Below are 26,014 nucleotides of genomic sequence, written 5' to 3'. Positions count from 1 at the left end.
GAATGAAACTATCACGTTAGGAGGAAGCAGCCATGAAGAAGGATTTCACATTTAGGCACGCTGCATTGCCAGGTCAGAGGTGCCGCAGATGAAGAACAAACAGATCTATCTTTTAGATCAAGTAGCCAATAGGTTCTTCAAGCCCAGTGCTGGCAGGTACAAGAGGAGAATGCCCAGAGAAGCTGTGGCTGCCCCATCCCTGGCAGTGCTCAAGGCCAGGTTGGACACAGGGGCTTGGAGCAAGCTGCTCCAGTGGAAGGGGTCCCTGCCCGTGGCAGGGGTTGGAGCTGGGTGAACTTTAAGGTCCCTTCCAACCCAAACCATTCCGGGATTCCATGATATAATTGCTCAGCAACAGTCCTGTGGAAAATGGACTGCCACCACACCAGGCTGCAGAAAAGACCTGCTGAACATCTCCCACTTTGTGGCTTTGGGCTCCAAAACCATTCTGCTTTTCAAGAGTTAAAAGTTACCAAACCCTGTAGGACCTTCTGCAAAAATGGATTCACAAATGGCACCAAAAAGTTCAGTGCATTCCAGGCAAGAACAACTTTGATGATCCAAGGACTGGGAAGCCATTTAAGGACAGGCTGAGAGAGCTGGGCTGGTTCAGCCTGGAGAAGAGAAGGCTCCTGAAGGGGAGACCTGAGAGCAGCTCCAGTACCTAAGAGTGGCTCTAAGATGGGGACTCCCTTTTGACAAGGAGTCCCATGGAAAAGACAAGAAGTGATGGGCACAGGTTACTCCTGGAGAGATTCTGGCTGGACAAAAGAGGAAAATTTTTCCTAATGAGAACAACCAACCATAGGAATAATCTCCAATTATCCAATAATTCGCCAGCCTTGGACACTGTTAAGACTCAGGTGCACAGGTGCTGGGACATCTAGTTTAGGTCATGCTTTGCTAGAAAGGTTGGACCAGATGGTCCTTGAGGCTCCTTCCAGCCTGGGATTCTATGAGTCTATGAAATTCTCTTTGCAGGTCTCTCACAAGGGTTTTTGAAATGTTAGTGCTGTGGTTACACCAGATTGAGCCTTTCTTTCAGACTTCTCTATCAGAAGGAAGTCTATATGCTCAGCTCCAGGCTATTTGAGAAGGCATCATGATTTCTAGATGAAAAACCCAGCCAAGTATCTGGAGAGGAGAAAATTAACACACAAATGTCATGCAAATGCCAACCTGACCCTTCACTTTAAGCAAATTTTAGATCATTTTGAAAGTGCATTTTTCTGTCAAAACTTGCTACGGTAATCCTTTAGGAAATCTTGCTCTTCCTTCCACTTAACCCATCCTCAGAAAACTGAGAGGGAGCCGTATGAATTAACAGTGCTCAGAATGAGAAGCCCCACACCACAGTGGCTATCAACTGCCACCAGACACAAAGGGAAACACATCATTTTGGACACGACTGGAAAGGAATGTAATTAATAGGCTCTTGGGTTGGCTCTTGAAGTTTGCAGCCACATTAGTGCAGGAGAAGCTGTAGACCAGAGTAACACTCAGCATGGGGAGCCTTCACAATATTGGTACATAAAGAAACCACACCATGCTATTGTACCTGGAAAATTTAATTCCCAGTGCATGTCCCCAGCCGTTCCCCTGGAGAATTCATATTTTAAAGCCAAGAAAGGGCTGGAACTGTTCTGACAATATCTGAACAGATACAAGGCTTTGGAGCTGCTGAATGAAGCATAATAAAAAATATTCCCCCTGGAGTAACTCTGTGATGTACTGCTGTATCAGGATCAATAAGAGGGTGAATACAGGCATGCAGCCCCCAAATTGGACACTTTTTTTTACCCACTATGTTTTCTAAAGGTGCCTTTCTCAATTTCTAGTGCTTTCTGGCTTTGCCATCATGCCTTTGTTGTGATCCTTGCACTGTACGTCCCTGTTCTGCTGTTCTTTCTTTCTTTCGGGATGGAAACCAAGTGGTGCCAACAGAGCTGTGAGTTCTAAGGACGAGCTGTCATTCTGAGCATCTCAGGTTCCTGACTGACCAGCAGCAGAGGCTGTTGGCTTCCAGGGCCACTGGAGAGCAGTATGAAATCTGTGCTTCTTACTTCCTATAGGCATGGCTGTGAAATGGATTGGCTCATGTTCTGGGGGAATCTGATGTCAGGAATACAAAGAAATAACACTTCCCAGCTTTGCAGAACACAAATATGATTTCTTAGTGACAGATTTAGAAGAAGAATTCAATGCCTTTAATGGAAACTATAACTTACATAGCAAATGCAATGCAAAAGAGAAACCTTTGAATTTGTAATACCTACCCACCTCCATGAGCTATACGTTAGCATTTACCTCACCACCTTTTTTACGTTGGTTGTATTTTGTTCTCAGTGAGACATTTAAGCATTAAGATGTAGCCTCTAACTGCAGGAGTGTATTATTTTACCAACACGTGAGATGGCAAAAGACAGTGGTGGCTATTTCTAGAGTTTGCTGTTGGAGACAGACAATTTTTTTCCTTAGGCATTACCAAGTAAACTAATTTTGTCCCTTACAAAGTAATCCAAGTCTTTATAAGGGAAAGCTGCTGGGGAAAATTTCCATCTCGTTCATGTTCTTCTGGATATCGGTTGCCAGTGACTCCACCTTCATCAAAACCAATATTCAACTTTTATTAGTCACTGATTCATGTGGCTCATACAAATAGGGGCATATTTGCAGCAGCAGCTCATGATAATGAACCCAAAGGCATATAATGTAACAGACTTGGCTAGATATAGGGGAAAATAAAGAAGTAGAATTATCTAACAATCCTATAAATCCTTAAAAGAAAATAAAGATATTAGAAATGGGGAACTAGAAATCCATTTCTAAGGGAGACAGAATGAAAAAAAAAAACCAACATTGTTATGATACATAAAAATTAAGGTAAAAGATTAAAGAAAACCCAAGCAGAATGACTTTAATCAGATTAATGCAAACCAATGCGTTGGTTTCTAGAGCATGATGAAGCAGTGGAAGTAACTCGGGTAGATCAGGACTTAATGGAGGTTTTTACCTGTGCTGTTTTCATTCAATTTGTAAACATGATCAAGCATTCTGATGATAGAGTTTCAAAGGAATATTGTAACTTCAGAGGCCCCAGAGTTTCGGTAAAGAACAGGCAAATTGACCAAACAGATCTCCTCTGGATGAGGTGATTTGAATTCATGTTTAGAGAGAGGGCAGTTCAGCCTACGGTAGATCACAACACGTTCATGTTCAGTCATACCAGGCCATTTTAAGGAAAACCTGGAATTTTCTCTCCTAGCACATTAACTCAACAGTGAAAAAGAGTTCAGAGACATGCAGAAAAAAGATCTGAAGCAGAAAATTTGATAAAGAAGTTATTTGAACTGTTTAATTCATGGTCAGGATTAACAGCAGCTTAAGACAAAATATTATGAATGGTGATAAGAAAGCAAATTAACACCGTCATTAATCGACTCCTAGACAAGGCCTAGACTGTGTCAGACGACGCATTTACTTCAGAGGACTTCTTCAATCCACAGTATTTGCTTCAAAATATTATTTATAGCAAAGAAAAATGGGAAAAGAGAGGTGCCAAAATAGAGTCCTATACGGTTAGATCTCGTCAAGGTATGTATTCATGTGCTGTTGTGTTGCACAATCCACCGATACAAAGGAGATGATACCAAGCTGCAACATGAAGGTTTCCTTTCTGTTGTGACTGACACTGACACCTACCATCTTCAGCCCTTCCCTTTGGGCCCCCAGCTTTGCCATACAGAGTTACAGCACATTGCTCTTGTTCTGTGCCCTGATGTGTTTGTCCTCCTTTACCACAGCCATTTAGTTTGAATGCTGTAGTATGCGTACTTCCAAGAGACTCAAAACAAATCCACCCCAAAGCCCTGGCTAAATTCAACACTTCACATATTCTTCAGTCCAATTCTTCAGTCGCACAATTAAAATACACAACGTTAACAATAGATGATTATTAAGAGAAATAGTCCTCATTGTGGTGGAGATCATTTTACTCCCATTTCATACTTACGGGGACCGAGAAAATACCTGGTTCTCTGTTGTCCTTTCTAGGAGCAGGAGAGATGAAGCAGCTCTCCATGTCTTTTGTCTGTGACCCTTAGAAGATTGCAGCTACCCTGTCTTACCATCTGTAGAGAATTTCTTGACAGAGTGAGCAATCCTAAATGAACCATCATATCTAAGTAAAGGAACTCCATGTAATGGAAAAAAGATGTTTTCTACATTTGTAAATAGAATTCACATAAAGCCTCTCTGCAGCCTACGTAAGAAATACATTGAGAGATGCTGAAGAATGGATTACAGTGGAACAATGTTTAATTAAAGACTTGTAAGCACCTTTCAGTGCTGCTGAGAAAAATTCAATTAAGGAATGGATTACATTACTTCATGCTTCATTATGGAGCTTGCACCTACTCGTAATTGATTTTCCCCCACCTTGCCCTCTTTTGTTTCCACTACACTGAAGTTACAGTAACTTTTAATTCCTCATAGTAAACATTAATCAGCAGAAGAGCAGATTGCAAGATTCCATATAAGAAGTTTTGCACAGGAAGGATTACTTCAGTAATCTCATTGCAGAACCTCCTTTGCAGTTATAACAACACCAGTCACTGGCATTCCTCCCACAAAGATAAAGGGCTTATCCTGATGAGGAAATTGCTTTCAAATGCAGTGCTACAGAGGATCCAAATGTGAGATCAGCTCACCCTGGTCGAGGTCTGCAATGCCGCACTCATCACTGGCACTGCAGAAAGTCCTTCTCCTGAACAACTGTTAATTCCCCATGTTCAGACTTCACTGCCTGCTCCCTGTTTTAGTGCCCTGAAGTGAGGAGGAGGAGGTGGCCCCACTCCTCCCCATGCAGCACCACCCCTGAGGTCACTGCCCCGGGCTGCTTGGGCTCTCCAGAGGGCAGAAAAAGCCTTCTAAAACCAGAACTGAATCTCGAGTTGCTAACCATGACTTCCAAAGCAAGCAGATCTGCTGGGCAAGGGCAAGCCCCATCTCCGAGCTGAAGCACATGCTGCACACGCACCGAAGCACCCAGCTTTGCCGTCTGCACTGCAGGCACAGCACCCATTACCTTAGGTAGCTCTTCAATTTGATTGGCATCTAGGTAAAGCTCCTCTAGCGTCCGTTCAAAGCTGAACACCTCCTTTGGCACCTGCTGTAGGCCACAGTGAGAGTAATCCAACACGGAGACGATTTCTTCTTCCCCACGGAAACATCGGCAGGGCACAAGGCGGCCGATGATCTTCCTTTTGGTTGTCATCTCCAAGCAGCATACTGGGGGAAAAGGGGAAAAACACTTCTTTGAAACTGTCCACATTCTGGGGACTATTTCTTTAGCATCACTATCAAGACTGCAGTCCATTAAATACAGCTTCTCCTGAGGGATAATTCCCGTAGCCTGCATTTCTTATTCTACCTTTCTACAACACATGAAAAAGCAAGATTTGTCGGAGTAATCACAAAAAAAACCAAACTCAAGACATCATCTGTCCCCATATGCTGGGACAGCAGAGAATGCACCAAGCCCATCCACAACTGCTTCCTTTAATGATGAAAATTAGGTGTGTAAATCTGACACATAGGAACATACATCCACCATGTACGAGCAAGGCTCTGCAGCTGGGTCGGGGCAATCCCAGCACAAACACAGGCTGGGGGAGATGGAAGGGGCAGCCCTGAGGAGAAGGACTTGGGGTGTTGGGTGAGGAGAAGCTCCCCATAACCCAGCTTCAGCGTGCGCTTGCGCCCAGAACCCCCTGTGTGCTGGGCAGCATCCCCAGAGCGTGAGCAGCAGCTCAGGGAGGGGATCCTGCCCCCCTGCTGTGCTCTGGGGAGAACCCCCTGCAGCCCTGATCCAGCTCTGGGGCAGCAGCACAAGAGGGACGTGGAGCTGTTGGAGGGAGTGCAGAGGAGGCCATGGAGATGCTGCGAGGGCTGGAGCAGCTCTGCTCTGGACACTCTTTTAAACCACACAACTAAAGAAAAGGATATGAAAACTGAACCGGCCACAGAACTAGAACACAAGCAACCCAGACCAGGCAGTTTGTCATTCCTGCTTTGCTGTATCACCGTCGTCGGCTGGCAACTCAGATAAGAGGCAAGCAAAATGCCACTAGTTATTCTGCAGTAAAAGGAACACCTGGAAAGCATCGGAACAGGCTGTTCCCTACAACCTCTAATCCATCTTCGTGCACAGTTTGCACCAGCACCTTTAACTCCACACAGGTGTATCTCACTATTTTCCACTGGAATAAAACCACCTTGAGAGTACACTCAAAAACCAGGTTTTGTGCCCATCAAACAGCCTCTTAGTCAGGAGTAGATACTGACATTTTCAGAAGCTATTTTAACATGATTATAGACAAAACAGGCTCCTCTGAAGCACATTACCATGGAGCCGTGAAGGGCTAAACCTTCAGCTCCCATTTTCTAAACCACTAACAAGGTTTTGAGTTACATTTATAAAGAGAATGCACAAAATTAGCCCTAGCAAAGCAAACCAAAGCTCATCTGGATGCCAGCAGATAATTCATATTGCTTAAGCAATTATTAATCCAAAAATTAAGGGAAATAATTGGCCAGAAAATGCTCTATTCATGGCTCTCTGACTTTTTTATCATGCAATCCACCGATATTTTGGAGGTAAATAAAATACTCAAATGTTTCCTTTCCATGTTTCAGTTTTCTTAGCACCTACCTCCAATAACCCCAATGGGATGAGCCCACAAACACTCACACAAATAGCGGGTGTTCATGCCCTCAAGCAGACACCTGTTGGGATGTAGAAAGGAGCAGCAGTGAACCTGAGTGCAGCTGGTTTTCAGCCAGTTTCTGCTGCCTCCTGTTGGCTCAAGGGCAAAGCTTAAAGCAGAGAAAAGGATGGTGGAATTCTGTGATTCATCCCGAGCAGGTTGGGGGTGTAACATGAAAGTTGTATCTTAACCACAGTCAGCTGATGCACTGAGAACACCTGCATAATACATGTACATAAACTGCTAAATATGTAAACCAGAACACTCGCAGGTATGGGAAAAGCAGCAATTCCTTTACCAGCACTGAATGACAAAGCCTAAAAGCTTTCTTTCTGTTCAGTGGTATCAACATGCACCACACAAACCCACTGTGAGCTTTGATTTTAAGTGTTCTCCCAGCTCCCCACCCCAGGAACACTTGATCCCCAGTCAGGTTTCATACCCAGCACTGTAACTGGATGTGGCTCCTTGATCAGCACCCGAAATTCCCTATGCTACAGGAATGTTCATTTTAACATTACCCCTAATTTTCTGCTGGGAACAAGGCTACTGCCTCTTCAGCTCCCATCTGTTGCTCCATTTCAAACATGTTTGGGAGGAAATGACTTTTATCATCTTCTCAGCTCCCAGATACGTTGCCTTTGTCACCTTCTATATAAGGCAAAGCCCTAGAGCTCTGCTCCAAAGCAAGTCCAGCAGGGAATGGCCTGTATCACTGTGTTATCTGCTGTGTCCATCTCTTTCGCACTGTGCCTGCTCCCACCGCCACAGCACATCACACGCAGCCAGAACCCCTGGTGTCAGTCTGTGTTTGGGTGTTGAAAGTGGCTTTGGCCATCGCCCCTGGAAGTTATCCACCTCGCACCATGTTCTACCTGGCTTCAGGACCATCTGCAGCCGCAGCCACTGCTGGCTTCAGCAAACCTCCGGGGGAAGCAGCAGGGGCAGGAGGCAAAGCAGTGACAAGAGGAAAGGTGTCACCATCACAGGGCTGCTGAAGGGACCCAGGGGATACGGTGTTCCCTGTGCTCCCTGGATGGGCTGCCTGGCTGGTGCCCCCTTCCAGAGGGAGCACTTCAGTGTGTTGCAGGGTGCTATTCCTTCAGGAAATGCCTTGGGGAAGGCAGCACAAACGCTGCCCAGCTCCTCCGCCTCACCAGTACTTCCAGAATCCAAGCAGAGGCTGGAGGAGGTGCAGCACCATCACCGACACCAACCTGTTCTGCATCCTCGCCACCAGGAACACCCCCCCCCCCCCCAGATAGCTCCCTGGAGGGGACAAGATGGAACCAGATGAGAACTGTCAAAGCTCTGACCACAGAACACGCTCTGCACAAGCCAAATGAAGCTACCTGCCAAGCCGCACGGCTCCTGCATCAAGCACCGGACCCAGCATCTGCAATTGCCTATCTCAAACCTTGACACGACAAAAATAAATGCCCTTGGAATATCAAATCCTTTGCAGCTTCTCAAACCATTTAAAGATAATGAACTGAGCAATGACAGGAACTTCAGAAACTCCTCAAACGTGCTTCCCACAGGCATTACAAAGCACTTGGCTCTGCATTATTCTCCTCTCCTGTAGGCACAGACACAGAGCAAACCCCACGCTTCATTTCAATAGAAACCCAGAGCAGTAACAGTGTGAAGTGTGCAAATAGTGAATACTGCACTAAACCCAGCAGTTTCAACAGGACTCCTTTCTTTTGCTCATGCAAACAGAAGTGTTCCCATTACTGCAGTTTATAGAAATATCTGGAATTCCTTGTTCAACAGAAAAGTGTTTTATAAATTACAGAGAAAAAACTGCAGAGGGCAATCAAAGGGGATGTAATGACTTTGCCTTCCTCAAAAGCTACAGTAAGACCCAATTGTCATGATAAAAGGGGTTGGTGGAGTTAACTGGAACCATCTTCTTCTTCAAGGAAAAAAAACCAAACCACGACAAAAGCAGACGCTGTATTTAGGAAAAGATCAGTGCTGGAATGAGGCACTTTGCACCTGAATTGTGGTGCATTGCTAAGATTTGTGAGAAAAAATCACTATAAAGCAACTCTGCCCCAGAAACTGCTGCTTAGAGAATAGCTGCCAGAAGAACGGCCGTGGGGAAGGATGAACTTCAACGTGTGTTGGTAAGCAGCGGGTTTGCATGTGTCCATAGTCTCCTTTTTAATTACAAAGGGTAAATAATGAAGCAAACGAGCAAAAATGCTGACAAACCTTAAGAAAGTCCCCATGGATTTATCCTGTTCTGTGCAATCACTGCACAAAGCACCAGCCCAGAATTAAAGGGCTGTGGTACCAGGGAAAGGAGCACAATTTCATGCCCTGTGGGCTAATGGTAATTAAGCCCTTTATTAATCTCAGTGTTATTAATTCCTACTCTGCACTAATTCCAGTTTTGGTGATTACTCTTTGCTTACCTACATTTTATTCCTTCATAAATTTCACAAGGCTTTGCTTTTCTTCTAATGGTTCCTCATTGTAAGAGGATTGCTACTTGCGAGCAAAATTTAAGTCCAAGTCAACAGAAAGCCAAGATCCCCACTTTGGGAGGCTGAGTCACCACATGCATTGCTGCTTTATAGAATTCTTTAACCTCTCTAAGGGATGAAGGAAGTCTTCCCATCTCCCCACAGAAACACAAGTGTTTAGTGCTTTTCCCCATTCAAACTAGTGAACTGCAAATCTCTATAGCTCAGCGCGTGTCACTTGCTGCACATTACAGCCATAGAATCATGGAACTGTTTGTGTTGGAAGGGACCTTAAAGCTCCTCCAGCTCCAACCCCTGCCATGGGCAGGGACACCTTCCACTGGAGCAGCTTGCTCCAAGCCCCTGTGTCCAACCTGGCCTTGAACACTGCCAGGGATGGGGCAGCCACAGCTTCTCTGGGCACCCTGTGCCAGCGCCTCAGCACCCTCCCAGGGAAGAGCTTCTGCCTAAGAGCTCAGCTCAGTCTCCCCTCAGGCAGCTTAAAGCCATTCCCCTTGGCCTGACCCTACAGGCCCTTGTCCAAAGCCCCCTTCCAGGTTTCTTGTCTCTAAAGGATCTCTCCCACAGCCAAAATGAAGACATGCCAGGTTGTCTATTCAGTCTCACATGTAAGAACACTACATTCTCCAGACTCATCAGCCGACACAGAGATGCTCAGCAGCTTGCAAAGCTGTACAGACCATCCTGCAAAGGCAGTGGGAATTGGTGGGGCTTTTCAGAAGCAAAAGAAAGAGGATGAAGTTTATTACTGTCTTAACAAATACTTCATTCTCTACAACCGCATTCATAACAAGCCACCATGTGCCATTTTCAACAATTCAGAAAACAAAATGAAACAGAAACACAAGATTACCCCCCCTCCCCCAAAGGCTTAAAAATGTTGTGACCGGTTTTCTGAATGCTTTTAAAAGAGTATATTTTATTGAATGAGATTAAGAACCTATGAAAGAAGCATAAATATAAACTGCTGTTTATCAGCTTCATGCAAGCATCTCATTATCATCAGCTGCAGTTCATTCTCTTATAAAGAAAACCCTTAATCTAAGAAAAACAGTCGTTTTATGGAAATTAATTACAATAAAATCTAATCTCTTCCCAATTAATGGCTCTTTTGTGCAGGAAAACCACTAATCCCTGTTTCTCAGTAAGCACGAGAAGACATTCTCCTCACCTCTTTAGAAGACGGAGGCAGAGACAATCACTGCACTGCTCACAGAGCTCTGGCTTAAAGATGGAATGAAAAAGCTCAACAAGACGCCAAGTCTCTTTGAAGAACAGGAGATGCAGCAATTTATTTTTTAAGATAGAAGAGCTTATTTTCCATCTCAGAAGCTTGTTCCCTGCAACAGGCCTACACAGGATCAGATATTGCCTTTTTCCTTTTCCTCCTCACAAAGTAATTAAAAATTTGCTTTAAACCCCACAAGAAATGCCACATCTCCCGGAAAATATTCTTATCTAATCGGTTTAGTTTTATCCTAAAATGTGCAAAGCGTTATCTCCAATGTGCTCTACTTTTCCATTAGCAGCGTTAAAAAGCCAGTAGGAACAAGTAGGAAGTGGCAATTATTGGGCAAGGAACTTGAAGGAGTTGTAACACAAGAGCTGGTTTCAAAGAGCCTTTGGAATCCACTTGATCTCTTGTTGAAAGCACATTTAAAATAACAGCTCCCAAATGCCCTGTTTGAAAGATGTGGCTGTAATTATGAAGTCAATTCTGATGATCACCTTGGACCTGCAGAACTTCAAAAGCATTTATCTATAGACATGCTAAAATAACCAGCCAACCAGAAACCCAGACACCAAAAATACAGGGTAGAACGCACTGGTAAGCCTATTAAGAACAGCTTTGTGATTCACAGCTTTGGTTTGTATCAGGCCCACTGGCTTGTATCAAGCACGACAAGAATCAGTCAGTTTCCACAAGAAAATCAGCTCCTAAAATCTTAGAACCCTGGAATGGTTTGGGTGGAAGCGACCATAAAGCTCATCCAGTTCCAACCCCTGCCATGGGTACTGCTAAATTCTATGCAGCTCTTCTCTAAAAGGATTTTTATCCTACTCCACAGCCAGCATGGATCAGCTTCCTGCATCCTTTATCCCACTCTCCAGGCATGAGTTCCTTGGGATCACTGCATGCTAACATGCCGAGTACCATGGAGCTGCCGCCCTGTGTCTACCTGTTCCTCCTCTCCTTGGAAGTCCTCACTGGAACCAAATCACTTTTAATCATTAAAGGCAGTTTTAATTCTTAGAAGCAAGCAATAGTTTTTGGATACCCAATTCTCAAGTGTCGAGCAGATACATGAAGAAAAGAGGTGGTTAAAGTATTAATGTAATATTCCAGAACGTGCCTCTCTATATTGGCAGGATAAATCAGCTTCTGATTTTCTGTTTTTCATTATAGGTTAATTATGGAATTAATTTTTCTATCAACTAAGTTTTCGATGCAACACTTCATTAAATTTTTCTTATATTAGGGAGGTCTTAGCTTCTCGATGCACTGCCATCAACATCAATGGTCTGAGTCAAGATTCAAACAGCAAGAGAAACAACAAGTAGGAAGTGCTGCAGGACCAGGCTGTGCTCTGACAGGGTACCAAACGTAAAACAGTTCATACAACAGAAACTTCATCCAAAAAACTGTAAGAAATTGCAAAATTTGGGTGATCTGGTAGTGCTAGAAAGTCATGGAGAGATCCTGAAAATAAAGGACTTGGAAGGGAATGAGAGCACTGCAAGGCTGAAGTGAGTAATAACAGTAACATTTGCCAGAGGGTTCAGAAAATATTCATTATATCCAAAGCAGCAGACAATTTACTTGGCTGATTTCTTTGTCATACATCACTGAGAAGTGATGATTTTTCTGTTACTTTTTCCTTTCTGTTATTATCAGCAGAATCAACAACATTAATATGCTAATATGTTGGCTCTTTGCAGTGAGCTACAGTACTGAGCTTAGGAATCACACTACACTAATCACTAAACACATCACAGTTCACACTGTCCCCTTCTAGCCCTCGCAGAGGTCCTTCATCACCCCAGTGGCCACGTGAGGGCAATGTCAGCCTGGACCCTTCACCTACCATTTCCTGATATCAAACCCTTCTTGAACCACAGAGTAGTCCAAGCAAGAGCATGGTCTGGGATGCCACCAAACCCACACACTAGTGATGCTCCTGCCATCACACCAATGTAACGCCTCCTCACAGCCAGCCCGTGGCTACTTGAAGGGCGGCTGCACTTGCCAAACTCACTTGTCAATAGGGTTCCAGCCCCTTCTGCTACCAGGATTTGGAAGTTTGTTCCCTTCTAATGGTTTAAGTAGGATTTGAGAGAAAGAAAATTTAAATCATAGAACCACAGCCTGGTTTGTGTTGCAAGGGATCTTAAAGCTCACCCAGCTCCAACCCCTGCCACGGGCAGGGACCCCTTCCACTAGAGCAGCTTGCTCCAAGCCCCTGTGTCCAACCTGGCCTTGAACACTGCCAGGGATGGGGCAGCCACAGCTTCTCTGGGCACCCTGTGCCAGCGCCTCAGCACCCTCCCAGGGAAGAGCTTCTGCCTAAGAGCTCATCTCAGTCTCCTCAACCTCTGGCAGGTTAAAGCCATTCCCTTTGGCCTGGCCCTACAGGCCCTTGGCCAAAGCCCCTCTCCAGGTTTCTTGCTTTTTTACTGCTTAGCTGCTCTTAGTTACTATTAGTTAAGAGCTGTTAAAGATGAAGCAAAGGAGGGACTGGGGGTGATCCTGTTCTTTATCCAGTGTTTCTGCTAAAGTCAATACATCTGTGCACTGACAGCAAGGAAAAAAGGAAAAGGAAAAAAGGTCAACTTAGCCTTTCCATTTCAGTAGATCCTGTGCAGGAATGGAAGAAAACCAGGGGCAATATTAGAAGAGTTACAGGAGGAAAGAGCTGCAAGCAAGGCTGTGAGGAGCGTGCTGTGGAATCCCAGAGCAGGGCTCCATGCCGCAGACCCCTGCCTCTGCTGGGGGCTGGCCAGGGAGAACAGCTCAGAAAACAAGGTGAAACACTAGTGCCTTCCCATGAGGGTAACGTTCTTCCCAAGGTTCCAATCGGGGCATTTGAAAAGGACAAAGCGCGTTGCTCAGTTTGAGCAGACCCCGCTCCTTTTGATCTCATTTTCTCCCCTGGAAGTCACGATACATTTCATTAAGTTCCAGTTTTACTCATCCTCTTCAGCAGCAAGAAGCAGATTTGACTGAAATTTCAGTCTTGAGCCAGGTGCAGGAGGCAGGCTCATCACTTCTGTATTCCAACCGGTAACTCCGAGTTAGGAGCTGAGATGCGCAGTTTGTATATGCCAATTGGAATAGTTTTCATTCATCTTCCTGAACAGGTTAAGAAACTGGCTCTAAAGGTGAAGTCACACCAGGCGAATTTGTCTTATCAAGAAAAGGGGTGTGAAATATTACCCGAATGGCTTTCTTGCACAGAAATGCCACGATAGCCACCACATCTCACCATCTAATGTGTGACAACTGAATTCCCTCCGTTACATCCCCATTATAATATTCTCCATTCAAGTTCATATTCAGATTTGGGCTAATCCCAAAATAAAGTAACCAAGCATGAATGATAAGGCTGCAGCTTCACCTTTTGTCTCTTGTGAATATTGATGACACAGTTTCTCTGGCTTTGCTATACAGGCTGGGATGTTGCTCCTGACTTGATTCCTGCATCCTGTTCTCCCTAAGGAGAGTTTTCACACAGCCTTCAGGAAAACTCCAGTTTTGCTCAGTTTCTTTTTATACAATAATTGACAGAATTCCAATAATGCGTTGCATATTAATAGCACATGCTGAAAATTAAGAATTAAGCTCTTCCATGCCTTTGATGCGGGCGTTGTGGAGTAGGAGAGAATCTCAATACAGATAAGACAATAAGACAAGAAATAGCCTTTGGAAAGTGGGCTTTCTGGAAACTGGGGAGTTTACATTTTAACTTAGATCTTTGATGCATTTCAGCTTTTAGTGGCAGTAATCCTTCTGTTGGAAAGATTATCTGGTATGGAATTGTGTATGAAATACAGTTAACTTCTTGCTTTATGGTGTCATGGATCTTGTTGCCCATATGATGGCTCGAACTGCAATCCAAAGGAACAGAACAGAGAACATAATTTACCTGGTAAAGACATCAACCAAACAAACTGGCATTTAAATATGAGCTGTATAAGTTTCATTAAGGCTGGTTCCTTCCTCAGAGAGCACAGGACCATACAGAATGACCAATTACTTTTCAGTGCTTTACATCACAACCCGTCTGCATTATTCCTGACATATTCATCAGCTTAGCAGGAGCTTACTACAGGGAAATGTGGCGTTGTGCTGAGTATGCAGGATGAAACTTCCAGAGATGATAATGTGCAACTACAGGCTGCGGCTAGAAAGGGAAGTTTTAATTAGAAGTCACAGCTACAACTCATACCAAAAGCTGATCTTCTGAAAGAACCAGGCAGAGATGCATGGGGACACAGGACCTTTCTCTTGCTTCCCATTACTACTGCCTTGCTCGGCATGAGTCTGATGCAATCCCGCTGGAGCAGGTATGGCTGAAGTCCAGCACAGAAGGAGATGCAGTTCATTTTCATCATAGAATAGTTAGGAGTGAAAAGGACCTTAAGATCATCCAGTTCCAACCCCCTTGCCATGGGCAGGGACACCTCACACTAAACCATCTCACCCAAGGCTTTATCCAGCCTGGCCTTGAACACTGCCAGGGATGGAGCATTCACAACCTCCCTGGGCAACCCATTCCAGTGCCTCACCACCCTCACAGGAAAGAACTTCTTCCTTAGATCCAATCTAAACTTCCCCTGTTTAAGTTTGAACCCGTTACCCCTTGCCCTAACACATATTTGTTCAGACACTTGTGCTTCCAAAACAGGGTTACACCTGAAATACATACAACAAACTGCCTGGAAATGGGTGATGCTCACTCCCCATGGGAAACAGCCACATCCAGCCACAAACCCTTTTCCTTCTGAAAAATAGAACTTTTTTGAATCATGAAAAAGCCCCACAGCTCTGATTCCATGGGAGGTTATTTACAAACCTCCTCCACCACTCAGACTCTGCCCTGAGACAGCTCCTATCCTTCAGGTCATCACTCCTGTGAATATTCCTACTATTCCTTGTATGAGGTCCGACCTAGCCCACAGCCCCCAGGACTGTGTCCACGCTCCAGGGTGCAGATTATGCCCTAGCTGACTATGTCTTAGCTCCTCACCAGAAGGAAACCTGCTTGTGCACCACCTCACTGCTCCTCATCTGCAGCTTTTCGCTCGTACCAATGAGAATTGGGCCACATGGACAGAAACGGAGCAATGTGGCAGGACTGCAGATCCCTTCACTTACACTGACCACCGCAGGGACCTGCTCAGCATGCATGCCATGTCACATTACAGCACTGGCAGGCAGCTCGGGGTTTCTCCCTTCCTCTTCATAATGATCCCAGCCAGTTCCTCTTAACGTGTTAGCAGACTGCTCCTCTTGGAACAGCCCGAGAGACATTTTCTTTCCTGTCAGCATCCACATTATTGCTGGGTCCATCCAAAGCCTTTTATGATCCCTGACTGTCACCTTCACCACACTCTCCCTTTATCACCTCACCATCACCTAGTTCAACTCTTCTACCTTCCACTGACCCAAGTGTCAGAAGTACTGCTTACTCTCCAGCTCCTGTTGCCCACCTTCTCCCTCATCTCAGCATCTCCTGGCATCCTCCTATATTTTGCATAACCTACTCCCCAGCAGTCATCTATCTTCTTTAGCCTCTTCTGGTCTCCCATTCACCCACCAGCAATAACTTGTTACCTGCCCCATCTTCTCCTTCCTCCCTGAGCTTAATACAGTTCTCTATTCACTCTCCTTCATCCATCCCCTTTTGTCCTTCACATCCTAACCACAGCTCTTACCTCCAAACCCCTCTTCCTGCTCACATCCTCTGTCCTTCACCTCTGTACCTACAGCCCCACGTACCTGGTTTTGAAGTTACATCCTACCACAGCTCCCAATGGTCAGGCTGGCTTTCTGCACTGTGCCATTATCCTCTCTTGTGCGAGCTCCTATGTAAACATCCAAGTTCTCCATCTGAACCACACAAAGACATAACTTAGTTCTCACCATTGTTAACTCCTTCCCCCCACACTTACCCTCTTTTCTCCGTGTAGACCCGAAGTTTTGCCAAGAAAAATACAAAAACCTTTTACTGCCCAGCAGTTCCTCTTTCTTCTGTTATTCTATCCTCCTCCCTGGCTCTGGATACAACTTTTGCTCAGTGCTCCCTATTTGTTTCACCATGCCCACTGATGCTATGCGTCCCCGCTGCAATATGCTTGCTTGTACATTCAGAAATCAGATTATTAAGATGCAAAAGCCTGTGTCTGTACAGCGGAATGTCAGCACAAGGGGAAAACATCATTCCCACAAATACCCAAGAAAACTGGTTGCTTGAATACGAGAATACAGTTTTACATCTATCATCCCTGTGCATACCTCACTACCTGTGAACACCCGAGTACATCTCCTCTCTATTTCCATATATACAGCAGCTGACACATTTCTCTGGTGTAATTTTAGCCAGAATCAAATAATAAAGTTGGAATTCTGCCCTTTTCCCTGCACACCAACTACCTCCATCACTGGCCTTGAGCTAAGCACCCGGACCCTTCACAGCCAGCCTCCTGAACCCAGGGCACTGCGTAGTTCATCTGCAGAGTTTAAAATACATTTACACCAAAAACGTTCATTTTGTTTCAGTGCAGAGTACACTGCAGAACTGAACTGTGACCTCGAGCCCCAGAGCTGCTCAGAGCTGCCTCTGCATCTGCGCTGATGCTGAACCGCTGTGGTAACTGCATCTTGCACAGGGGAATGGCAGATTTAAGGGCAACTGCAGGACGGCTCCTCTCTTCCCCAGTAAACAATTGCACCAGAAGACCTCAGCTTTATAAATCTGAAAGAAGCCCTATCAGACCTCTTTGTGCTTCAGATGTTCTCACAGAGCAATAAACAAGACCTCTGCCTGCCTGACACAACCCCAGCTCCTGTTTCTGGCAATAAATTTCAAGTAACAATAAACCAATTCAGCAGTTTGTGGATGCAAACTCCACATCCAAGCCACTGTTACCTGCTCAGAGGGGGAACTCTCAAAATCATAAAATCACAGAACCCCAGCCTGGTTTGGGTTGGAAGGGACCTTAAAGCTCACCCAGCTCCAGCCCCTGCCACGGGCAGGGACCCCTTCCACTAGAGCAGCTTGCTCCAAGCCCCTGTGTCCAACCTGGCCTTGAGCACTGCCAGGGATGGGGCAGCCATAGCAGTGGTGCTGCACTGCAGGGGCTCGTGTTCAAACCCCTGTGTTGAAAAAGAAAGAGAAGCTGCAAAGCCTGCAGCAGCGTGTGTAAGCTCTTAGTACGTGTCCTCTGCTGGTGAATTCTCCAGCTCCTGTCTCTTCTCTCTACTCTTGCAAATGCATTAAGCAATACTGCTGAGCCATATTGTGATCATTTTTGCAGCATACATCACTTTAATGACAATCACAGCCGCTGCTGAAGGAGGAATGACATCCTTCTAAACCCCACGTGCCAACAACACGCCTGAACACACGCCTACTGACACCCAGCGGCAGGATCACCTCATCTTTGGCCCTGCGGGAGCCCAGGGTGCGGAGCAAGCCTGTCCTTCAGTCTCCACCAGAAAACCACCTCGGTGTGGGATTTACCCCACCCCGAGCCAGGGGTCCGAAATGGATGGGATGAACAACCCAGGCCATTCAAAGCAGGCCAGTGGAAATGAACTGTAGTTCTAAAGGTTTCCATCAGCAGAGGGCTCTAGAACCACATTCTCCTCGGTATCGTGTTTCCCTCCCATGATTAATCTGTCCCAGTTTTTTTTAGTCAATTAACATGCTGTTCTTATGGTACAAATGTTCTCTAAAAAAATTCTCACAGCTGAGCTGTCAAACACTGAGATTCGGTACTTTGGAATGTCAGGTTTTTAACAAAGTCCTGGAGTTTGGAAAGTAGAATCGCAACTTCAATGCCCAATTATGCAGTCTTAGCAATGACTTTCTGAAGAGAATTTCAGCACTGCCATTGTAAAGTGGGATCATCACCCAGAGCTGGGCCAAATTGCTCCACTCCAGAAATACAAGCGCTTGGTTCCTCATGGAGGGGTTCATCGGATCATCAGAAATCCCCGGTGTGGAAGTGACAGCTCTGGAAGACTGAAGAACTCGGATGCATTCTTTCCATTCAGCAACAAGGATTTCCTTTGGGATTTATTCAGTATTCCCTTTGCTCGTGCATGCTTTTGTCCGGTGGTCATCACTAAATTGCTAACTATTCCCCTTACAAAGTAAGGTCTTCCCTTGTGTCAGCTCATCTAGCCCAGCAGACGTTCTCCAGGGGCTAAGACACCTCCCCTGAGCAAGCACAGCGAATGCTCAATGTCCAGTGTAACTTCTTACAGCCAGGAACAAGATTCAAAAGCCATGGACAAAGAACTAAGCAGTATTTTAGCATCCATCCACCTGCCAAATGAAGTCTTAGCTGTGTATGAACAGGGATAGCCTTTGGCAGCAACTTAGGAACAGACACACAACTTGCATTGTACAATCTGCTCGGGTGATAAGAGGTCTGGAAAGGAGAGCAAAGCCTGGCCTAGAGGCACGTGCTTGTAAGCCAGAGAGAAGTGAAATACGGAATCTCCCATCCCTGACTGAATTAACAGAACTCTGGCATTTGAACAGTTTCTGTACCAGGTATCAAGTGTTATATCATTTGGACAGCCACAAGCCAAAGCAAAACCACCACTGAGATAGGTGTGATGCTAACACCAAATAAAACGGAAATGTTATACGCAGATCCAACTGAATTACAGCCACACCATCACATTCACATAAATATTTGTAAAGGCGTTTAAATATACTCCTCATCCCATTTCAAAATGCTCAAGTTAATTCTTACAGGAGATGTCGATAACTTCATTTCATCTGCCTCACAATACAACACTCGAGCAGATGCACTTTATAAAGATTTAACTGGTTTTCCTCAACTGCATCAATCTGGTATTTGATCCATCTTCTTCCATAATCAAACTGAACAATCCCCATTTGTCATTCTCACAGTGCAGGCAGAAGAATTAAGGAGTTTCCTGAAGGTCTTAGAAATTTATCTACAGAGTTTATGATTTCATCAGTTTATTTCAATTTAAATTATCCCAGCAACACCTCTGATGATGACAATCATGGGTTGATAAATGTGTCCCCAGGAGCAGCACAGCAGAGTGCTGGCCACGATACCTACTCCAGTGTTCTTCTGCATTTGACATTTTTCTCTCGCTATTGCCTGACTCATCAAACACTCTAATGCTAATTTATATTGAAATATTTATTACATACTCGTAATTTAACAGTTGGAAGATGCTTTGTCACTTTTCAGTCTCTGTCGCCATGGATTCTGTTTGTGAGACTTGGAGAAGGCAATAGAAAGGGCCTTTGGAAAACAATACAGACAAAAATTAGGCACTGACTGGTGCAAGTGAAAGAGCTGGAGAAGAGAAGGCTCCTGAAGGGGAGACCTGAGAGCAGCTCCAGTGCCTGAAGGGGCTGCAGGAAACCTGGAGAGGGGCTTGGGACAAGGGATGTAGGGACAGGCCAAGGGGAATGGCTTTAAGCTGCCAGAGGGGAGACTGAGATGAGCTCTTAGGCAGAAGCTCTTCCCTGGGAGGGTGCTGAGGCGCTGGCACAGGGTGCCCAGAGAAGCTGTGGCTGCCCCATCCCTGGCAGTGTTCAAGGCCAGGTTGGACACAGGGGCTTGGAGCAAGCTGCTCTAGTGGAAGGGGTCCCTGCCCGTGGCAGGGGTTGGAGCTGGAGGAGCTTTAAGGTCCCTTCCAACCCAAACCATTCCATGATTCCACCACGTACATCAAAGTCCTTAGCACCGAGTGATTACCAAACAGTGCACATAGACAAAAGAAACACAAAATCACGCACTTACTGATTTACTAGATGCAGTCAGCTCTTATAACGTGACAATCCTGCTAACGTCTAATTATACACATTCTTTCTTTGAGCTCTATAACAGCAGACTAAAAATTCAGTCCCTCCATGGCTCCAAAAATGGCAAAACCCCATCTTGTCAGGACTTAATTCACAAGGAACAATATAATTTTCATAACATCCAAGTTATTTAATTGCACCTACTGACTGGCAAGCGAGGATAAACCTCCACTGTCAGGAGAGCTGAGGGACTGAGACAACGTCAATGGAGTTGTTACTGCTTGTGGCTATGCACACAAAGAGCAGCATTTAACTGTAACTGCTGTGAGGACTTTCAATGCACAGCCTCTCCAGCACGCAGCTATATTGGGTTTGACAGTTTTACACAGTGTTGTCATGCAAGAGAGGCACTTGCAGAAAACTTCTGCAGAAGAGACTGAAAAAGCCAGGGAAAAGTACTGGGAAGCACTTTCCAGGGATAAGCTGCAGAGCCAGGTTCTCAGCCTGGTTTATTGGAGAGGTTCTGATTTGAAGGCATGTAACTGCAGACTGGAAGGAAGAAAAAGAGAATATCACTGTGCTCAGGCTGTCAGTGCCTGTTGAAAACAAAGGCATTAAGTGAAATATGAGCACAGCCAGGATGATGGGTGCGAGAACACGAAATAACAGGACACTGCCTGGTATTTGAATGGAGGAGAAAACGAAGAGAATTTGGAGTGGGACATGAAAGGATCTGAAAACACAGAAAAAAATCACCAGTGGTCAGGATGATTGCAGAGAGGACAAGTAGAACAGACAGGCAGTACAGAACTGGAACAGAAGCTGAACAAAAGCTTAAAGGAAAGCATTTAGTCAATACACAAGAAAGAAGGAATTGTAAATCCAGCAAAAGAAGGCAATGACAGCTTCACTGATGAACCCCATCCTTTGATTTCAGAGCGACTGCCTCAGCCCTTTTATCTCCATAAAGAGGTGATTACAGCTTTGTTGGGTCAAGCGACATATGGATCAGGCCTGCCCAGAGTACAGCACTCTAAGTGCCACTGAACCGCATTAGAAACTGAACATGAACATCTGAATTTCAGCCTGAATGAGGAAAAAACATTTGGAACAGCTTGGAATGAATCCCATTTCTCCCTCCCACCAAGGAAAACAGATGGGATCAGAAAGATGAACAACACCCTCACAGTCTATGCTACTGTTCTTAACGAATAAAAACAGAGAGGCAGAGGAGCAGGGGATGGGAAGGAACTTCTCTGGTGAATTATGACGCCCTACTAGGGCTTTACAACCACATCACTCAACCTCCTACCTAAACTCCTCTAACTCCACCTCTGGTCAAGTGGTGTCTTGCTCCTGGCGAGTCCTCCTGGAATGTCCTTGTGGAAACTTCACTTCCTCTGTGTTTCATATGACTATTAATAACTGGCCTAAATTCATCCAGAGGCTATTTATACCCACTTTCTCCTGTGCCAACATGCTCGTTTAGAGGTAAGAGCTTGATGGAATAGACAAGTCTCAGCATAAGGAAATTCAGAAGAGGCGACGGAAACTGTTATGAAGTCATCAAAACCAGATTCAACCTTGTAGAATCTTTTGGCACCTTACCTGGCTATGTGAGGTTTAAACAATTGTTGTAAAATGCTGTTATTTAAACCAACTTTTTGTTTCTTTCACCTTAATTAAATGAGAATAAAAGGTGATGTGTGAAATGGCTTCTCTGTTTTTGAGCATTCAATGCACCGAAGATTCTTGGGCTGCCCTGAATCAGAAAGACAGTGTAGTCAGGGGTCTGGAGCATGACGTGAAGGAGAAGCTGACAGAGATGGTTTGGTGTAGCCCCAGAAAGAAAGGGCCCAAAGTGATTTAACCACTCTCTTCACCTACTTACTAGGGGATTGCAGAGAGGACAGACCCAGCTTCTTCTTGGAGCTGCACAGGAAAAGGCCAAGGTAACAGACACAAGTAGCACAGGAAATTCTCACTAAATAGGAGGAAAAAGTCTCCACAATGAACATGGTCAAGTACTAGAACAGTGGGGCCAGACAGCTCAAGCAATCTTCACCCCAGAGACCCTCAGAAAGATGATCAGCCTAGGCAAGATCAAAGCAAGCCTTGTTTGGAGCAAGGGCTTGACTGCAGGCTCACTACTCCTCAGCTTCGATAGCTTGAAGGTCCTATGATTTGGTTTATTCATAGGCTTTCTTTTAGAAATTCAGTTCACAAACTGAAAATATGTAAGACTGGGGAAAAGCATTCAGATGAAGGTCATGTTAAGCTCTGCTTTTTATCAGGCGTCCACTTTCCTTACATAATGCAGCAGCATGGGGACTTTTCTTGGAGAAAAAACCACATTCAGCTTTTCCAAAACATGTAAAAAATATCTGCAATATTGAGTTCCTTGGAAATGGAATAGAAAGACATCAGCAACCCTGGTTATGGTGTCCTGTAGAATATTATATACATATATAATATAAAGGCCAGGTTGGACAGGGCTTGGAGCAAGCTGCTCTAGTGGAAGGTGCCCTTCCCTGTGGCAGGGGTTGGAACTGGATGAGCTTTAAGGTCCCTCCCAACCCAAACCAGTCTGGGGTTCTATGATGTAACCAGGGTTTTAACAAGCTTGTTACCTCTTCATTGTCAGAAACCTGACAGCTTCTACCTTTGAGTGTTTGGTGGGTTTAAACCACATGTGTAGAGAGTTATTTCCAACACGTTATGTAGGTACTCTCTTTACTCTCCAGATTAAAGCTCTGAAACAAAGAAAAACAAAAAAAAAAAACAAAACTGTATGTATATTTTCCATTTTTCCTTCCCTCTATGAATTTTAGCCCTACTGTTTATGAAATTTAGTCCTGTGAGTTATGAAATTGTTTCTCGTGTGTGGTTCAGATACTCACTGGCCTCATCCTGCTCATCTGCCAGCTCAGTTTTTAAGACAACATTTTGAGATTGGAGCTGTTGGTTGTTGACAGCTGCCAAAATCAGGCTGGAACTGCTTTGACTTCAAAAGCTTTTGAAATGGAGAAATGTTCTGAAGATAGGAAATCTGCTTGGTAAGAATGCTGGTATCCTACGGCCCAGACGAAGTCATTATTATTTAGTAAGGCAGTGTGAATCAGATCTGTGCCTCTTCCTCAAGGACATCCTTCATGAAATGCCTTCAGCAAGTCCTGGTTATCCTAAATATAATAATGCCTTCAAATGGCCATTCAGCTCTGCTCCCAGCAAAACCGTTTCTTCACGCCAGTTGAGAGAAATTTGATGAAAGCTTGTAAATTGAATTTAAAATTAGTCAGAAATTAATTAAATTCTGGCCTTTTTGTTCAAAGCAATCTCTGACACATTTCTCCTGGTTTAGTCCTATCAAATTAGACACCCATCACACGTCAGTCCTGCGCTCCGTCTGCGGTGATGAAACTGGAGAGCAACAATAGAATTCAACAAGTCCTTCCCTTCATTCTCCCTCTGCTATACTGACCACATCCAAGTCTAAATGCTCTGTGTAGCACAGGAGCAGTGCTCATGAAGATCCTTAGGTTACCTTAAACTGGCACGGGTATTAAGGAAAGAGCAAGTCTAAGTCTGATGATTCCAACACTGAAATCTTTTGTCAAATTGTACAGAGCAGACGTTTCTGCTCGTGCACCTGGACTTGTTTCTGATTTATCATAACAAAATAAATATCCCCGTTGCCTCCCTCCCAGATTTGTTTGCTGCAGATAGAACCATTACAAAACTAACAGGAAAATAACAGGAGAAAGTTTGCAGCTGTGCCACCAGTTTCTGGTCAAGACGGACACAGGTCACTCGCTTCCCTACCTTCATATCCCGGTGTCCAACAATTCAGGAGCAGCACATACCCTGTTAAAGCCTGCATAACTGTTATGACTGCCAGGTCCTTCTGGGTAACACTTGGGGTCTCACTCAAAGTGCGCAGTACCATTCCAAAAGCTCTGCAACCTGATTTCATAGCACTTGCAAACCCCAGAGGAAGGGGCTGGTAGAAACAAAGGTACCTCTCTGGCCACTTCCTGGCTTGGAACAGTTTGGAAGGTTAAAACAGAGCGGCCTTAGCTGTTTAAACCAGACAAGTCAAATGTAATCAGCTGTTTACTGTGAATACAGTAGATTGGAGGGATGTGGGGAGAAGTGACATGAAAATGGTTTTACAGTGTGTAGAAAGCATCCTGTGTAAAGGGCTTGTCTGTAAGAATGGATGAAAATACTCAAGAGAAAAGTGGCAACAGACCCTACAAAATGAAACATCGCATTACTTCCTTACCCACAGTATTTCAAGCACTGTTTCCTCTCATCTATTCACCAGGTTGAAGGGGACTGAAGGAACTGGCAGGAAGGAACCTGGCAGCACTCCTTCAGTGGCATACCAGCACCACAGAGCTTATCCAAGCTCTTTGGTACAGGTACCAGAGCAGCACAGTGATGAATCAGGGCTACTGAACCTTTATTTAGGGTTTACTAGTTCAGGTTAGTTGCAAGCTGAGTCACAAATAAATAGACATAAACAGGTACCCAAAAACCAGAGAGGCTTGCTGAGTTTGAACATTTCTAGAGAAGAGGATGGCAGTTGCTGAACCGGTACAGAGATTTGCGAGCATCAATTTATAACAGACAGAATCATTAGAAAAGGATTGCATTTCGTCACTTTCTAAGATAGAAAGACTGACAAAGAACCTGTCTTCTGCAGTTAGAGGGTGATTATAACAGATGTCAGCCTGCCAGAGAAAGAAGTTCCTATTGGTTTACAACAAGTGATTTCCGGCAACTTGCTTGAGTTACTTTTCTCTTTTAGGGGATTTTTCTTTTCAAGACCCATCAGTTCACAGACACACACCTGAAATGTGGACGCTGGTTGCAGGATCTGCAGTATGACATAACTGATGCACCACAGCTCCCTTGCATTTCCGTAAGGAAAAGGATAACAAATATTTTTCCTGCTTTATATACATGGGCAGCAGCCAAATTTAAAACCACAGTTTCATCACCTCTTAAGCTGTTGCATCCATTCAGGAGCAGCCCGTTCAAATGCAGAGTGCCTGCATTACAAAGGAAGCTGAAATACCTATAGAGAAGTCGGGCCTGGCCTTTATTCCTAGAAGGAACATGCCAGCCTGGCACTGAATGTTACTGCATGAGATGGTGATGTCAAATAGAGAGGAGGGAAACAGAAAACGTTCCCTTCTTCTTCTCCGCCACTTCTGAAACACTCCCTCAGCCAACAAAACATCCACAGTGGCCAGTCCCCTCCACCTGAGCGGGCAGGATTTGCCCTTTCCAAACAGAAATGTCAGACGCTGCGATGACTAAAGATGACTCACAGCCAGAGCCTCGGCTCCTACACTCAGAGGAAATCAAGGATGGGATTTTGCATGTAAACATTTACTTTCAAAAGTACATAAACATCTACTTTAAAAAGTACATTTACATGTTAATAGGTAACCGTAAACATTAAGAGGCAAGCATTCTAAATCACTTATTTCCCCTCATATTTAGTCACGTTTAAGTTGTTTGCCATCCGTATTTGTGTAATTACAGTTCTCAGCCTCTTCATGTGTCACAGGAGGTGACTGCTCCCCTGGCATCCCTGTGGCCACACTAGGAGGGCCCTGCCCTGTTCCAGGCTCCCCATCATGGAGCTCAGACATGGGCTTCTGGATGATGATGAAGGGACTGCAGCACATGACACGTGAAATGCCATCTGAACACC

At 44.8% G+C, this 26,014-nt stretch overlaps 1 protein-coding gene across 9 annotated transcripts in view; it reads right to left on the bottom strand.

Moving 5' to 3' along the window:
* The window catches only part of LRRC7 (leucine rich repeat containing 7), a 161,313-nt gene that overhangs the window by 87,506 nt on the left and 47,793 nt on the right, over window positions 1–26,014 (bottom strand). For 8 of the 9 annotated variants that reach the window (XM_061469768.1, XM_061469760.1, XM_061469763.1 and 5 more), the window contains exon 2: window positions 5,087–5,289. In XM_061469768.1, coding sequence (XP_061325752.1) covers window positions 5,087–5,289 — 203 coding nt within the window. Of the gene's footprint in view, window positions 1–5,086; window positions 5,333–26,014 lie in introns of those variants that run through there. The other variant, XM_061469759.1, reaches the window with a different exon arrangement.

Source organism: Pezoporus flaviventris, unplaced genomic scaffold (assembly GCF_033815535.1).
Source record: "Pezoporus flaviventris isolate CSIRO_AGI_PZ_B2104156 unplaced genomic scaffold, CSIRO_AGI_Pfla_v1 ptg000059l, whole genome shotgun sequence".
Taxonomy (NCBI): Eukaryota; Metazoa; Chordata; class Aves; order Psittaciformes; family Psittacidae; genus Pezoporus; species Pezoporus flaviventris.
This window is presented reverse-complemented; position numbering and strand designations above follow the sequence as displayed.